The following is a 17,127-nucleotide window of genomic DNA, read 5'->3' on the forward strand; positions in this document are numbered from 1 at the left end:
AACTGTCTAAGATGGCATTTCCCCTCCCTTTGGGGAAGTTCCCTCTCATTTCCTGTTGCATCTTTAAAACAAAAAGTGAAGGGAAACAGGACATGGACAATAACAAAAAAAATTCTCTGACGGGATATGTTATCCTTTCCTTACTTAACTAAAAATTAAACAAAGAAAAAATTGGGCTATAAATACAATATAAAGGCATAAAGAAAGAATGTTTCTAAACTACTTTGCAGATAATTGGCCCATGTCTGGAGCAGACATGACTCCTCCCATTCATTATGTCTTTTGAAAATGAGATGGAAAGTCTGATTGTATAATAATTAAATCTGCCAATGTGTATGTAGCCACCATATATTTTTACTTTTGTTCCTCCAAATCATCTAAACAGTTTTAGCTTTTCCTCTTTCCTCCACACTGAAGATGGCTAATGCCCCGTACACACGGTCAGATTTTCCGATGGACAATGTCCGATCGGAGCGTGTTGTCGGAAATTCCGACCGTGTGTTGGCGCCATCGGACATTTTCCATCGGATTTTCCGACACACAAAGTTGGACAGCAGGAGATAAAATTTTCCGACAACAAAATCCGATCGCGTCTTTTCCGACCGTGTGTGGCCTGTTCCGACGCACAAAGTGCCACGCATGCTCAGAAGAAATTCCGACACGGGACAGCTCGTTCTGGTAAACGTAGCGTTCGGAATGGATACAGCACTTTCATCACGCTGCAATGTTCAAAATGGTTTAATACAGCGCACTCTCTTCTTCTTTATAATGTGACAAGAATTAAGTAGTTTTGCTGCTCATATTCACACACACTTCTCACAAACTTATTTCGTTACTATTTATCTGGATTCCCTCAATATATTTTGATTTCTCACATCTGACAACAAAATTTTTTTTTTTTTTTGGACTTTAATGTAGATTCTTTTTTTGTGTTTCTCTTTTTTATTTTTTTTTTTTTTTGGTGATTTTGATTTGTATTCCCGAAAATGTTTGTGTGTTTTTGGTGACAAGTTCCCACAACACCATTGATATGTTGTTCTATTTAATCTGTAGGAGATTGTTTGGTGTTGTTGTCCCTTGTTAATTTCACATTGTACTTTAGAAATGTACCTGAATCGTCACCAACAAACGGTCCTTTTTGGATGAAAACACACACAGGAGAGTAGAATTTACCTAAAAATATTTTATTAAGGGGTCACAACTAAACAAAGAGGGAGGCAACGCTGGAGAAACTGCAGAAGTGGGCGAACCCTTGGACCCCCAGGGCAGACATCAATTATTTAAAAGCAAAATTGGTGGCCTGAGGAGTCCATATCTAAGGGAGGGCAGTCTGGTCCAGAAGTCCCAGAGATCCGGAAAGCAGCAGATGACATCTGTGTCCCCAGGCTGTGGTCATACGAGAGACTGCAACTTCTGTCAGACCAGACTGAACCCAGGGTCATCACTCTTTGGTCTTCTTTCCACGCTTCCTTCCAGCCTTTGGCTGTGGTGGTGGAGTTGTGGCAGCAGGAGGAGGAGGAGGAGGAGGAGGAGGAGGATCGTCCCTCTCCATGACATCCGTCTTGTGTGTCAGTTCCCCACTCTCCCCCTTACGAAGGACTTTATAAATCAGGTCCTCAGAGATCTTGCGTTGACCCTCCTGCATGCCCTGCAATTTGGTGGCAGCCATGCAGGCAAAGGCCTCTTCAGGACTGGGGAAGGCTCGGAGGGACGCCGAAGCCTCCTGGATCAGCCTGCACGCTGAATCCTGCACGGGACTCGGAGTGGCCTTCCTGGCTCGTTTATATGGCAGGCGAAGGGGAGGGACCTGAGACTCAGTCAGGCTGCGACTTGTCCCAGGCTTCTCTTGGCTGCCACTTAGCCCCGCCTCCTCCTGGCTGCCACTAATCCCCGCCTCCTCCTGGCTGCCACATTCCACAGCCTCCTCCTGGCTGAGGTCTTCCTGTGTATGAAAAAGTGACATAGTTTTAGTATTTTTTACATCAATCACACACAATTTTCACCTCCTGACTGCTGCAAATTGAATGTTAACAAATATAACAGACTATCCTTCTGAGCCCAGCAGTTTTCATTCTTTTCCCAATTTTGGGTGCCCACTACTGTCTATTGATATGTAAAACACTTTTTTTAATCAGCAATTAGTGATCAATAATAACATCTAGTAAACATCATTTATTTATTGACCAGAAATCTGTAGAAGAATGCTATACCTGACTCCAGCTGGGCTCCTCCACTTCTTCCTGGCTGGAAGGCCCAGGTTGGACATCAGAAGCCTCAGCTGGTATGGAAGGAAGCGTGGAAGGAAGAGTAGAGAGGGATTCCCTGACTTCAGTGTGGTCTGACAGAAATCGCAGTCTCTCATAGTACCACAGCCTGGGGACATAAACGTCATCTGCTGCAGCTCCAGACCTCTGGGAATCTGTGACCTTCTTGCGCTCCCTCAGATAAGTGCTCCTCAGGCCACCAATTTTAGCTTTTAAATAAGGGATGGTTGCTGTGGGGACCACCGGCATCACCAACTCCAGCAGTTTCTCCAGCGCTGCCTGCCTCTTCTGTTTGTGGTTATAGTGGGGGTGTCTCACTTGCCACAGACAGGGCAGCTCCCTGTACTTGTCTATGAACAGGGGCAGGAAATTGTGGTCGTTGAACCCATCCATTTTCTCTGCAAGACACAACACAAGACAAACCCTAATGTCAGGCCAAACTCCCCTAATCTTGTTACAATATAGGCTTCCATTTCGAAGCAGTATAGGCCCAAGTTTAGATCCTACCTTCGTTAGCACGATCGGCGTCTCCGATGCTCCTTCCTCCGCTCACAGAGACGCGCGCGTTACGATTTATACACACTGCGCATGCATATAACTCCGCCCGCCCCTGACGTTCTTTCTAGTCTATTCCCCGCCCCTTTTCGTTTGGCGCAGTGGGGGAAGAGCACATGGTGGATAGACAGCAGGATCGTGCTAATTGTAGCAACGAGGAGGAGGAGGAGGAAAGGCTGGAGCCTGAAAAGTCCCGATCTAGAAGGAGATTAAAGGACTCAAATATGTCCTTTGGGGAGATGTTGGAGATGGTGGACATCCTGAAGAAGGCCGACTATGATGGAAAGTATGGGCCTTACCCCAACCCCAATGTCCGAAAGGCCAAGATCATGGCGAAAGTGGTCAGGAGTCTGCACCGGAAATTCGGGGTACGACGATCGAAAGATCATCTCAGGAAGCGGTGGTCGGACCTCAAATTACGAGAACACTAGCAGTACAGAAAGATCCGGAGAGTGCTGCAAAAAAGTAAGTAGTTGTGCTGTGTTCCTATTCTTTATGTTTATTACGTTCGTGCTGCTCCATGTGCTTTTAGGAACTGTTGTACAGTTTAAAATGGTAACTTTCATGTTCATGGGCACATTATTTGTTCGGATCACACATTGTTATTTCGGACAATAAAATACCATTGTTTAGGCCATATGCATTTGGCCACCATTTTGACGCCCTATACTTGTCTTTAACCACTTGAGCCCCGGACCATTATGCTGCCTAAGGACCAGAGGTCTTTTTCCAATTTGGCACTGCGTCGCTTTAACTGCTAATTGCGCGGTCATGCAATGCTGTACCCAAACGAAATTTGCGTCCTTTTCCTCCCACAAATAGAGCTTTCTTTTGATGGTATTTGATCACCTCTGCGGTTTTTATTTTTTGCGCTATAAATGGAAAAAGACCGAAAATTTTGAAAAAAAATGATATTTTCTACTTTTTGTTATAAAAAAAATCCAATAAACTCAATTTTAGTCATACATTTAGGCCAAAATGTATTCGGCCACATGTCTTTGGTAAAAAAAATGTCAATAAGTGTATATTTATTGGTTTGCGCAAAAGTTATAGCGTCTACAAACTAGGGTACATTTTCTGTAATTTACACAGCTTTTAGTTTATGACTGCCTATGTCATTTCTTGAGGTGCTAAAATGGCAGGGCAGTACAAAACCCCCAAAAATGACCCCATTTTGGAAAGTAGACGGCCCAAGGAAATTGCTGAGAGGCATGTTGAACCCATTGAATATTTATTTTTTTTGTCCCAAGTGATTGAATAATGACAAAAAAAAAAAAATATTTACAAAAAGTTGTCAATAAATGATATATTGCTCACACAGGCCATGGGCCTATGTGGAATTGCACCCCAAAATACATTCTGCTGCTTCTCCTGAGTATGGGGATACCACATGTGTGGGACTTTTTGGGAGCCTAGCCGCGTACGGGGCCCCGAAAACCAATCACCGCCTTCAGGATTTCTAAGGGTGTAAATTTATGATTTCACTCTTTACTGCCTATCACAGTTTCGGAGGCCATGGAATGCCCAGGTGGCACAAAACCCCCCCAAATGACCCCATTTTGGAAAGTAGACACCCCAAGCTATTTCCAGAGAGGCATATTGAGTCCATGGAATATTTTATATTTTGACACAAGTTGCGGGAAAGTGACACATTTTTTTTTTTTTTTTTTGCACAAAGTTGTCACTAAATGATATATTGCTCACACAGGCCATGGGCATATGTGGAATTGCACCCCAAAATACATTTAGCTACTTCTCCTGAGTATGGGGATACCACATGTGTGGGACTTTTTGGGAGCCTAGCCGTGCACGGGACCCCGAAAACCAATCACCGCCTTCAGGATTTCTAAGGGTGAAAATTTTTGATTTCACTCTTCACTGCCTATCACAGTTTCGGAGGCCATGGAATGCCCAGGTGGCACAAAACCACCCCAAATGACCCCATTTTGGAAAGTAGACACCCCAAGCTATTTGCTGAGAGGCATGGTGAGTATTTTGCAGCTCTCATTTGTTTTTGAAAATGAAGAAAGACAAGAAAAAACTTTTTTTTTTCTTTTTTCAATTTTCAAAACTTTGTGACAAAAAGTGAGGTCTGCAAAATACTCACTATACCTCTCAGCAAATAGCTTTAGGTGTCTACTTTCCAAAATGGGGTCATTTGGGGGGGGTTTGTGCCACCTGGGCATTCCATGGCCTCCGAAACTGTGATAGGCAGTCAAGAGAGAAATCAAAAATTCACGCCCTTAGAAAGCCTGAAGGCGGTGCTTGGTTTTCGGGGTTCCGTACGCGGCTAGGCTCCCAAAAAGTCTCACACATGTGGTATCCCCGTACTCAGGAGAAGCAGCAGAATGTATTTTGGGGTGTAATTTCACATATTCCCATGGCATGTTTGAGCAATATATCATTTAGTGACAATTTTGTGCAAAAAAAAAAAAATTTGTCTCTTTCCCGCAACTTGTGTCGCAATATAAAATATTCCATGGACTCGACATGCCTCTCAGCAAATAGCTTGGGGTGTCTACTTTCCAAAATGGGGTCATTTGGGGGGGTTTTGAACTGTCCTGGCATTTTATGCACAACATTTAGAAGCTTATGTCACACATCACCCACTCTTCTAACCACTTGAAGACAAAGCCCTTTCTGACATTTTTTGTTTACATGAAAAAGTTATTTTTTTTTGCAAGAAAATTACTTTGAACCCCCAAACATTATATATTTTTTTAAAGCAAATGCCCTACAGATTAAAATGGTGGGTGTTTCATTTTTTTTTTTCACACAGTATTTGCGCAGCGATTTTTCAAACGCATTTTTTGGGGAAAAAACACACTTTTTAAAATTTTAATGCACTAAAACACACTATATTGCCCAAATGTTTGATGAAATAAAAAAGATGATCTTAGGCCGAGTACATGGATACCAAACATGACATGCTTTACAATTGCGCACAAACGTGCAGTGGCAACAAAATAAATACATTTTTAAAAGCCTTTAAAAGCCTTTACAGGTTACCACTTTAGATTTACAGAGGAGGTCTACTGCAAAAATTACTGCCATCGATCTAACCTTCGCGGTGATACCTCACATGCATGGTGCAATTGCTGTGTACATTTGACGACAGACCGCCGCTTGCGTTCGCCTTAGCGCGAGAGCAGGGGGCGACAGGGGTGCTTTTTTTTTTTTTTTTTTTTTTTTTCTTTATTATTTTTTTGCTTTTTTATCTTATTTTTAAACTGTTCCTTTCATTTTTATTTTTTTTTAATCATTTTTATTGTTATCTCGGAGAATGTAAATATCCCCTATGATAGCAATAGGTAGTGACAGGTACTCTTTTTTGAAAAAATTGGGGTCTATTAGACCCTAGATCTCTCCTCTGCCCTCAAAGCATCTGACCACACCAAGATCGGTGTGATAAAATGCTTCCCCAATTTCCCAATGGCGCTATTTACATCCGGCGAAATCTAAGTCATAAAATGCTCATAGCTTCCGGTTTCTTAGGCCATAGAGATGTTTGGAGCCACTCTGGTCTCTGATCAGCTCTATGGTCAGCTGGCTGAATCACCGGCTGCATTTTCAGGTTCCCTGTTGAGACAGGAGAGCCAGAGAAAAACACGGAAGACGGTGGGGGGGGCATTCCCTCCCACGGCTTGTAAAAGCAGTCTAGAGGCTAATTAGCCACTAGGATTGCTTTTACATGAAAGCCGACCGCTGGCTGAAAAGAATGATACCAAGAGGATACCTAAACCTGCAGGCATCATTCTGGTATAACCACTCAAAGTCGTGAATGGCGTACCTGAAGACAAAAAAATGGTTAACAATAAAGCACAGTAAACGGTAAAGTACAAAAAATTGCATACCTGAAAAGCAAACATGATAAAACATAATAACAATAAAACATTGCAGAATAGAATACAGTAAAAAAGAGCAGAACAATAGAGAGAATAGAGAGAGAGAGAACAATAAAACAACAACTATTTTTTTTTATTTTATATATATTTTTTTTTTTTACACTTTTTTTGTAACTAACTTTTATAACTGTAATCGGTTCCAGGTTCGGGTCTCTCAAAATGCGATGGCATCTTGGGAGACCCTGTGAAAGTGCGCCTAGTCTGTGGAATGCTGTACCCTACGCTAATACTCAACTAGTGCATAGTAGCGTTCAAAACATTCACCAATGCAAAGACCAGGATTGTCAGGACAGGAGGGACAATAATAGCGGGTGTCACGCCTATATCCACGCTTGCTGCAGACACGACATCTTTTTGGGGGGGTACGTTGGGTAGGGGTACATAAAGAAAATGCCTCTCATGCAGCCGACTGCATTTGGTTGGGGATGTGAATGGGGGAAATACGGGCGCTGCAGAAGCGGTGGGTTCCCAATTAGGATTGGCGAATGCAGCAGGAAGGGCATTATGGGCACGACGGGCTTGTGTTTGTCTTTTTGGTGGCAGCGGGACACTACTTGTGCTTGCCACCTCACCAGCTTGAACTGCACTTATGGGACTCGCCGCGTCACCAAGTGTTACTGCAGTGCGGGTTTGACTACGACCGGGGTGTACTAGGCCGCTGGTGCTTGCCAGTTCACCAAAACGCTACCAAAAAATCTGTTGGCGATCGCAGGGATCAGGCCTGACTCTGCGAACGCTGCAGTTATGCGTTTAGTCTTTTGTAAGTGACAGTGATCGATCGATACTGCACTTGGGTGGGCTGGGCTGGGCCGGGCGGAGGGGCAAAACGCAGGTGCTAGCAGGTATCTGGGCTGATCCCACTAACACTGCGTTTTTGGGAACCCTAAACTGCTGGGGACGCCAGTATAGATCTGATCAGATCAGATATTGATCCGATCAGATACTATACCACTAAGGGAGGTGTACGGTGCGTGCGTGGGTGTTAGCGGTACTGGCGCTAACCTGACGCTGCCTGGGGCTGGTGCTTGCCAGTTCACCAAAATACTACCAAAAAAACAGTTAGCGATCGCAGGGATCAGGCCTGACTCTGCGAACACTGCAGTTATGCATTTAGTGTTTTGTAAGTGTCAGTGATCGATCGATACTGCACTTGGGTGGGCTGGGCTGGGCCGGGCGGAGGGGCAAAACGCAGGTCCTAGCAGGTATCTGGGCTGATTCCGCTAACACTGCGTTTTTGGGAACCCTAAACTGCTGGGGACGCTAGTATAGATCTGGTCGGATCAGATATTGATCCGTACAGATACTATACCACTAAGGGAGGTGTACGGTGCGTGCGTGGGTGTTAGCACAACTGGCGCTAACCTGACGCTGCCTGGGGCTGGTGCTTGCCAGTTCACCAAAATACTACCAAAAAAACTGTTAGCGATCGCAGGGATCAGGCCTGACTCTGCGAACGCTGCAGTTATGCGTTTAGTCTTTTGTAAGTGACAGTGATCGATCGATACTGCACTTGGGTGGGCTGGGCAGAGGGGCAAAACGCAGGTGCTAGTAGGTATCTGGGCTGATTCCGCTAACACTCCGTTTTTGGGAACCCTAAACTGCTGGGGACGCTAGTATAGTTCTGATCGGATCAGATATTGATCCGTACAGATACTATACCACTAAGGGAGGTGTATGCTGCGTGCGTGGGTGTTAGCGGTACTGGCACTAATCTGACGCTGCCTGGGGCGACGCATATCACCGCCGGGCGATCAGGGGGCTAAACCTTTATTCGGTAATAAACGGCGGGTGCCCTGACACTATAAAAAATAAACAAACTAACCAGCGTCACCCGTAACACTTATACGGTGATCAGTGGTGAAAGGGTTAACTAGGGGGCAATCAAGGGGTTAAAACATTTATTAGGTAGTATATGGGGGTCCCTGACACTATAAAACGCTGACGGCGAACCTAAATATTTACCTCCCTAACTAGCGTCACCAGCGACACTAATACAGCGATCAGAAAAATGATCGCTTAGCGACACTGGTGACAGGGGGTGATCAAGGGGTTAAAACTTTATTAGGGGGGGTTAGGGGGGTACCCTAGACCTAAAGGGGGGTAACAGTAACTGTCCCAACACTGTAACTGTCACAAACTGACACTATGCAGTAATCAAAAAAAAAAAAAAAAAACTGCTGGTGTCAGTTTGTGACGGGGGGGGGGGGGATCGGGGTGTTTGGTGTGCCTGGCATATTTTACTGAGTGTGTAGTGTGTTGTGCACTCACAGTGATGTCTTCTCTCCTCGGGCCGGAACGGAAATTACCGAGCCGAGGGGAGATGACATAATTTCCTTTGCTGCTGTTTAGCATACAGCAGCAAAAGAATGATTCGATTGGCCGGCGGTGATCGCGAGGGGGGAGCCACGAACGGATGGTCTCCCCCTCACCTCTGATCGCCGCTGGACAAAAGACGACCGCCTCGGGCACCGGGGCGGGTCCGATCGGACCCCCCACCCGCGGAAGGCAAATCACGTACATGTACGTGATTTTGCCTGTCCGTGCCACCTTGCCCACGTACATCGGCGTGAGGCGGTCGTCAAGTGGTTAAAGAATTGGGTTGTGTAGATGGCTTTGTTACTAGAATGAAATGCAAACTAGATTGTGTGTAAGGAGAGGACACTCAGCAGCTGTTTTCACATCTGGACACTGGAGCACTAGTGTGGGACAAAAGAACACCATTTTTATTAGGGGGCCACACAGGTGCTCCAGTGTATACTATAGGGGGGTCTCCATCTGTGAAGCTTGTGCCAAACAGGTAAAGGATTGTAGCTTGACAAAGGGCACTAAAAAAGCTACATCTTGGAACTCGGCTAAAATAGATCATTGTACCCCACTTCCAAGCAATGTTTCATCTTTATATTTCTGACATTAAATATCTGTGTGCTAATTATACCATTTTTGTTTTACATAGGGGAGAAAAGACTCGGAGGACACCCCTCATCCGAGGAGACCAGAGCCCCCCCCCTCTGGAAGAAGGGGAAATACCCCCAACACAAGATGAGCAGGAGGAAGAAGACGTGGTGGAACTAGTCACCACAACAGGTGAGTGTCTGCGACCACAGGCTCAGATAAGAGATGGATGGCGGCATATTTTGGGAAACCTAATTTATTTGGGGTTTCCTCTCTTTTTAGGTGATCGTGATGTTGTGGATCCAGATCCTTTCACATCCGAAAGTGCCCAGATCCTGATCGGGGAGATCATGGGGTGTAATTTACAATTGGAAAACATCAAGCAAAACATCAATGATGTTATTCCAAAATATAAAAACATCATTGATGTTTTGGGGCGAGTTTAAAACCCCTCCAAATCACTTTCTTCTTTTGTGTGCTACAATGTGCGAAATGTTTTTGTGATTTTTCCCAAAGCCAAATTTGGAGGATGCACACAGTGTGCCAACATGTGCTATCTGCCATCACGGGAGATCAATGGACGCGTTTTGGGGGTGCAACACCTTCCTCAATTATAAAGTAGCGGTGAGGAAGGGCTTTCTCCCCCAAAACACGTCCCTTGATCCCCCGTGATGGCAGATAGCACATGTTGACATTGTGAAATTTGTGTGCATCTTCCAAATTTGGCTTTTCCAGGGGTGATTTCCCCCCATCTGAACGCAATATCAAACACAGTTCCTAAATACTCATGTCTGATATTGCCTTCACGTTCTACCAAATGTGAACTTTGTAAGATCAAGATTTGTGTCTTTCTTGTTGGTTTTACACAGGCCTGTTTTCTATAAAATGGACATTTTGATTTTGGATAATGACACCACAAAAATTGGTATACAACAAACATGTTGGTTTGTCAGAAAAACCTTTGGTAAATGCACATGTGATTGTGCTGGTATTAAAAAGATTGTTAATCAAGAATGTGTGGATTATTGTCTCAACGCTACAACACTTTTGGGGTGATGTAATTGTTGTTTTATGAGAAAATGGGGGTTATTTCCTAAGGGCAAATCCACTTTGCACTACAAGTGCAGTTTCAGTGCAGTTGCAAGTGCACTCGTAGTGAAAAGTGTCTTTGCATTTAGTAAATAACAGCCAACAGTGCTTTGTATAAGGTTACACAATCACGACATTTTCTGCACTCCACACATTTCTGTCAGGGTCAGCTAAAACAAACACAAGCAGTAAATGGCCACAAAGAATTTCTTTTGGTTGTTTTTTATTTGAAAAAGGTGTCACAGATTGTCTGGCATATTGATAGCCCCCCTACCCGCAAAGAACTCCAGGTATCGTAACTGGACATCACGGGCATTCAGGGAGGGCAAGCCAGGACGGCCGCTTTCAAGCGCCGTCATTGTTGATGTATTTGGGATTCCGGCCTCAGGCCCAACTGAGCCAGCATAGTTGGCTGAATGTTTTCGTAGAAAATTATGGAGAACACAGCAGGCAAGTATTTTATGGTTCAGTTTATACTCCGCCATATGGATGGGTGTCAAAAATAATCGGAACCGGCTGGCCAGGATTCCAAATGTGTTCTCCACCACTCTTCGGGCTCTGGCCAGCCGGTAATTAAAAACTCTCTGTTCCGGTGTGAGGGTCCTCATAGGGAATGGTCGCATAAGATGGTCCCCCAGCGCAAACGCTTCATCAGCAACAAACACAAATGGGAGACCTTCAACATTGTCCTCTGGAGGTGGCAAGTCCAAGCTGCCATTCTGGAGACGCCTGTAGAACTCCGTCTGGGCGATCACTCCACCATCGGTCATCCGGCCATTCTTCCCCACGTCCACATACAAGAACTCGAAATTAGCCGACACCACCGCCAACATCACTATACTATTAAACCCCTTGTAATTATAATAGTACGACCCCGAGTTGGGTGGTGGGACGATGTGGACATGTTTCCCATCAATTGCCCCTCCGCAGTTAGGAAAGTCCCACCGCTGGGCAAAGTGGGAGGCCACAGTCTGCCATTCCTGTGGCGTGGAAGGAAACTGTTGAGGAAAAAACAATAAACATTACTATTTTTTCACAGAAACCTGGCAAGCAGATTAGACACAAACATTATGGGTCAACCTCCAGATAGCATTTATTAAGGGGAATTTTACAACAACAAAGTATAAGGTACACCTATCATATTCCCCCTCCCCCCCTCTCATGGGCCAGTTCTAACATTATAGGGGGGAGGAACTCTTGGACAGGTAACCCTCTTCACTTCATTGAGAGATGAATGCCTAAATAATGGGTATTACTTGGAACAGCCCCTCCTTAGTTACACTATTGGCAGACCACTGAACAGGTAAGAAGTGTCATAATACAAAGATATAAATACACACTGTACACATTTGAGCACATTTGGACATTCTGCTATTACCTATCAAGATCATAATAGGATACAAGAACTTTAAACAGTACCATTGGAAAGTATACAGGCAGGCCCTTGCACTACATGCTTTGGGTAATTCATCCATAAATCTGACCAGTAAAGAGATGGGTATAGTGTGTATGGGTTTGGCAAAGTCAGCAGATAGATGATTGAGGATAGAGAATTGGGATCAGCTGACTTAGCAGTTGGGGGAGGGAGGGTTACAAAAAATGTGGGGACACCACAAAAAAAAGCCTCTGGCCCTCTGCCTGAATTTAAATCAAAAATAACATTTCCAAACATTTTAGGGGGTGTTTGGGGTAAAGCACTACTATGGAGCTGATAAAATACATTGTTAAGTGACTACATGAGGTGAATATAGGGCAGGAGACACCATGCTGGAGAGGTTATTGAAGGGCAAATATGTATGAAGGACCTAAAATAATAATTACATAAAAATCCAGCATGCATGAGAACAAAGGGGACATTCACAGCATATTACAATCATGGTAATTAGGGAATGAGGAAAGAAATACAATATATTAGCAAACATTCAATACAATAAAATGTGATATAAAAGGATAAAAATCTTACCTTCATATACTCCTTCTGTAGGACCTGTATGATGGCAGAACAGGTCTCTGGGATAATGATCCCCAGAGCCTGGGGGGAGATGCTTGTCGAGAACTTTAAGTCCTGCAGACTTCTCCCTGTGGCCAAATACCGCAAGGTAGCGACCAACCTCTGCTCCGGAGTGATGGCTTGCCTCATGCAGGTATCCTGCCTGCTAATATAGGGGGTCAGCGAAGCCAACAGACGGTGAAACACGGGGTCCGTCATCCTGAGAAAGTTCCTGAAATCATCAGGATTATTCTCACGGATCTCACGGAGCAAAGGCATATGACAGAACTGGTCACACTGAAGCAACCAATTCTTGGTCCATGAACTCCTCCCCACCCTGTTCATGGACTGGACTTGTGTCAAGGTCAGGACCCCAACACCAAGCCCCCGCACAGCACGAACTCTACGAGGAGTACGCATACGCAACATGGCTAGAAAACGGTCGGCTGCTCAGAACGAAGTAACAGAACGCACTGAAGAACAGCAAGGCCTGTGAAGAGCGACCTGAAAAACAGCAACGAGCGGACAAGATCGCACAGAAAACTCCAATACGAACTGACTGCACGCACTGAAGAGCAGATACAAACCCACAAGCACAAACTGAACGTCAGAAAACGATCTGAAAGCCACGAGTCTGAAAAAGCGCGAATCGTCTCTCACCAAACTTTTACTAACACGAGATTAGCAAAAGGAGCCCAAAGGGTGCCGCGCTTGGTTCTGAACCGGCCTTTTCTAGTCTCGTCGTACGTGGTGTACGTGACCGCGTGGTTGTCGATCGGAAATTCCGACAACTTTGTGCGACCGTGTGTAGGCAAAACAAGTTTGAGCCAACATCCGTCGGAAAAAATCCGAGGATTTTGTTGTCGGAATGTCCGAACAAAGTCCGACCGTGTGTACGGGGCATAATACTTCTAAAGCGGATGATATAGAAAACCACATGCGACGAAATAACGTCTGCATAGTGGGCCTCCTGAAACACACTGAAGGCCGGGATCCCACTGAATTTGTGGAGCGCTGGTTATTGGAGATTTTCGGTAAAGAGTCTTTCACTCCTTTGTTTGCAGTGGAACGAGCTCTTCGCACTCCACCGAGGTTGCAACCACATGGTCTACCACCAAGACTGCTGTTAGCACGTTTGCTGAACTACAGGGACCGGAAGATAATCTTACGCTTAGCCTGTACTAAAGCCAATATTCACTATAATGGGGTGAAGATATCCTTCTACCCTGATTTTTCGACAGAAGTTCAGCGTAAACGTTCACGGTTTATGGAGGTGAAGCAACATGTGCAGTGTCTCCAACTAACCTATGCCATGTTGTATCCTGCCCAACTACGAGTGGCTGCTAATGGACAAACACACTTCTTTGATGCTGCTAAGATGCTAGCGAGCATTAGGGATGAGCTGAACACCCCCCCCCCGGTTCGGTTCGCGGTAGAACATGCGAACAGGCAAAAAATGTGTGCGAACTCGCGAACACCGTTAAAGTCTATGGGACTCGAACAGGAAAAATCAAAAGTGCTAGTTTTAAAGGCTAATATACAAGTTATTGGGGACCCAGGTCCTGCCCCAGGGGACATGTATCAATGCAAAAAAAAAAGTTTTAAAAACGTCTGTTTTTTCGGGAGCAGAGATTTTAATAATGCTTAAAGTGAAACAATAAAAGTGAAATATTCTATTAAATATCGTGCCTGGGGGGTGACTATAGTATGCCTGTAAAGTGGCACATTTTTCCCGTGTTTAGAACAGTCCCTGCACAAAATTACATTTCTAAAGTCATTTAAAACTGCTTGTGGCTGTAATGTAATGTCGGGTCCCGGCAATATGGATGAAAATCATTGAGAAAAATGGCATGGGTAACCCCCAGCCCTTTACCAGGCCCTTTGGGTCTGGTATGGATATTAAGGGGAACCCCGCACCCAAATTAAAAAAAAGGCGTGGGGCCCCAGGCCCCATATATTCTGAACAGCAGTATACAGGCGGTCCCTGGGTTACAAACAAGATAGGGACTGTAGGTATGTTCTCAAGTTGAATCTGTTTGTAATTTGGAACAGGTACATTTTGTAAGTGTAGCTCCAGCCAAAAAATCTATTTTTAAGCTTTTTGGATAACATAGGGAAGGGTTATCACCCTGTAACATTTGTTTTGCCGTCTGTGCCCCTGTTCAGAAGATTTCACCTCACTTTCTGTCCCAATGACAATTGGATTTTGAAAATTTTGAGTTATTAGGGAAACAAGGATTGGTGATAAAGCATCAGTGGAGACACCTTTTTCCCATATTAACTCTTACAGGAGAGAATTTCCCTTCCTAGTGATAGATTTCATCTCACTTCCTGTTATCTCCCTCTGTTTGTAAGTAGGAGTCGTTTGTAAGTCGGATGTTTGAAAATAGGGGACCGCCTGTATATACTATATGGGCTGCCCTATACCCTCTGTGGAGAATTGGGCTTTAGGTGTTGGTGGTACCAGAACACTGTAAGCCCTCACAGTTACTCTTGGTGGGCACTGGAATGGGCCCTGCTGTGAAATATTATATCAAGAATTGTAATTACATGCCCCTGTTAAACAGGGGCAGAAAAATTGGGCCTTAGGCAGTGGTGGTGGTGATGCCACCACACTGTAACCCCTCACAGATACTCTTGTTGGGCGCAGGCATGGGCCCTCTTGTGAAATATTAGATCAAAAATTGTAATTACAATACAATGCAGATGTAGTTCAGTTGCCACTATTTTTCTGGTGGTGTACACAGTACACAATACAGTGTAGTGCGGTGTTGCAAAACAAAATATACATTACGTCCAGAAGGCCACCAATGAGAGGCAGATGCTCACAGGCCACTAAAAGAGGGCAAGCAGGCTCTGTTTCTACAGTGAAAAGTGCTGGTCATGGACATGGTGCATCCTCTGCAGGTGGCCGTGGGGCACACTTGTCCTTTTTTTCTGCTGATGGCCGTGTTTCTGAGCCAGAACATGCAGAAGAGTTGGTGGAGAGGATAACAAAGCCCTCCTCATCCTCCTCATCCTCTGTCACCCAGGCTCATAGTAGTTTTCCTTCCTATGCAGCTGCCAAAGCAGCCTATTCCACTGGCTCCTTGTCTACAGTCACTCCTTCCATAGCCCCCACCATCATGCACGGAGGAGTCCCCCGAACTATTCGACCACAGTGTCGGGTACATGCTGCTGGAGAATGTGCAGTGATTTGAAGGTTCCAATGTTGGTTCCCAGGTTGAGGAAGGGAGTAACGTGAACCTAGAGAGAGGGGGAGCCCAAGAAGGACAAGAAACTGGAACTCATGTTCCTCCAGCTGCAGAATAGTGCCAAGTTTGCTCCAGTGATGAGGAGGGAGGGGATGATGAGGTCACTGACTCTACTTGGGTGCCTGATAGAATAGAGTAGGAGGAGGTGTCACAACTCCAATGAGGCAGGATATCCTCTAGGGGGCAGGACAGGGTTCAGTATTGCTGGAGCTTGTTCCGCCACCACACCTCCAAAATGCTAGTGATGATTCTGCCACAGATCTCTCCTCCACCCCCTCCTCTTCTTCTTCCTCTATGGCCTCTGCAGATTTGTTCTCTGAACCAGCTTTGCTCCGTAAACGTTCAAGGGGCTACGCAAGCACTCAGGCAAAAAGATGCCATGCAGTGCATGAGTTGGTCTGCTTAGGGGACAGGAGCCACACTGGGGCAGAGATTCTGTCATTGGCATGCTCAGAGGTGGTTGACGCCACACCAGCTTCAGCCAGGAATCGTTGTATGTGACAATAGCACCAACCTTCTCTTCGCCTTCCGACAGGGACACTTGACCCATGTTCCATGTTTGGCACACATCCTGAATTTGGTGGTGCAGCAGTTCTTGAGCAGGTACCCAAGCTTACAAGATCTCCTGAGGCAGGCCAGAAAAGTCTCTGGTCATTTCCACCGGTCATACAATGCCAGTGCTCGGCTGGCTGACATTCAAAGGGAATGCAACCTGCCCACCCACCGCCTCATTTGTGACATGTCCACCAGGTGGAACCCAATGTTGACAATGCTGCAGCGGCTGCACACGCAGCATAGGGCCATAAATGAGTACCTGTGTGAGTATGGCACAGGACAGGGTCAGGGGTGCTTGGCTTCTTTTCACCATGCCATTGACTACTGATCAAGGATGCATGCACTGTCCTGTCAAAATTTGAGGAGGCCACAAGGATGGTGAGCAGTGACAATGCATGCATCAGTGATACTGTCCTCTTGTCTTCCTGTTGGAGAACACGCTTCATGGAATAATTGGACAGGGCACTTGAGGCAGAACAGCGGGGGAAGAGGAGGACTTCCTTACCTCTCAAGCCCCCCTTTATCCAAATATTATTCCTGCAGGCCCGCCAAACACACAGGAAGAAGAGGAGGAGGAGGAGGATTGTGTCAGCATGGACGTGGAGGATAACACTCAGCAGCAG

At 45.4% G+C, this 17,127-nt stretch overlaps 1 protein-coding gene across 2 annotated transcripts in view; it reads left to right on the top strand.

Moving 5' to 3' along the window:
- The window catches only part of LOC141148217 (kinesin-like protein KIF13A), a 74,052-nt gene that overhangs the window by 17,531 nt on the left and 39,394 nt on the right, over positions 1-17,127 (top strand). Inside the window, exons 4-5 of one of the 2 annotated variants that reach the window (XM_073635457.1) lie at positions 9,678-9,808; positions 9,899-10,180. The exons of the other annotated variant lie outside the window; for it this stretch is intronic. Of the exons in view, the coding sequence (XP_073491558.1) occupies positions 9,678-9,796 (119 nt within the window). The 3' untranslated portion in view covers positions 9,797-9,808; positions 9,899-10,180. Of the gene's footprint in view, positions 1-9,677; positions 9,809-9,898; positions 10,181-17,127 lie in introns of those variants that run through there. 2 annotated transcript variants of the gene reach the window in all.

This window comes from Aquarana catesbeiana, linkage group LG06 (assembly GCF_042186555.1).
Source record: "Aquarana catesbeiana isolate 2022-GZ linkage group LG06, ASM4218655v1, whole genome shotgun sequence".
NCBI classification, from domain to species: Eukaryota; Metazoa; Chordata; class Amphibia; order Anura; family Ranidae; genus Aquarana; species Aquarana catesbeiana.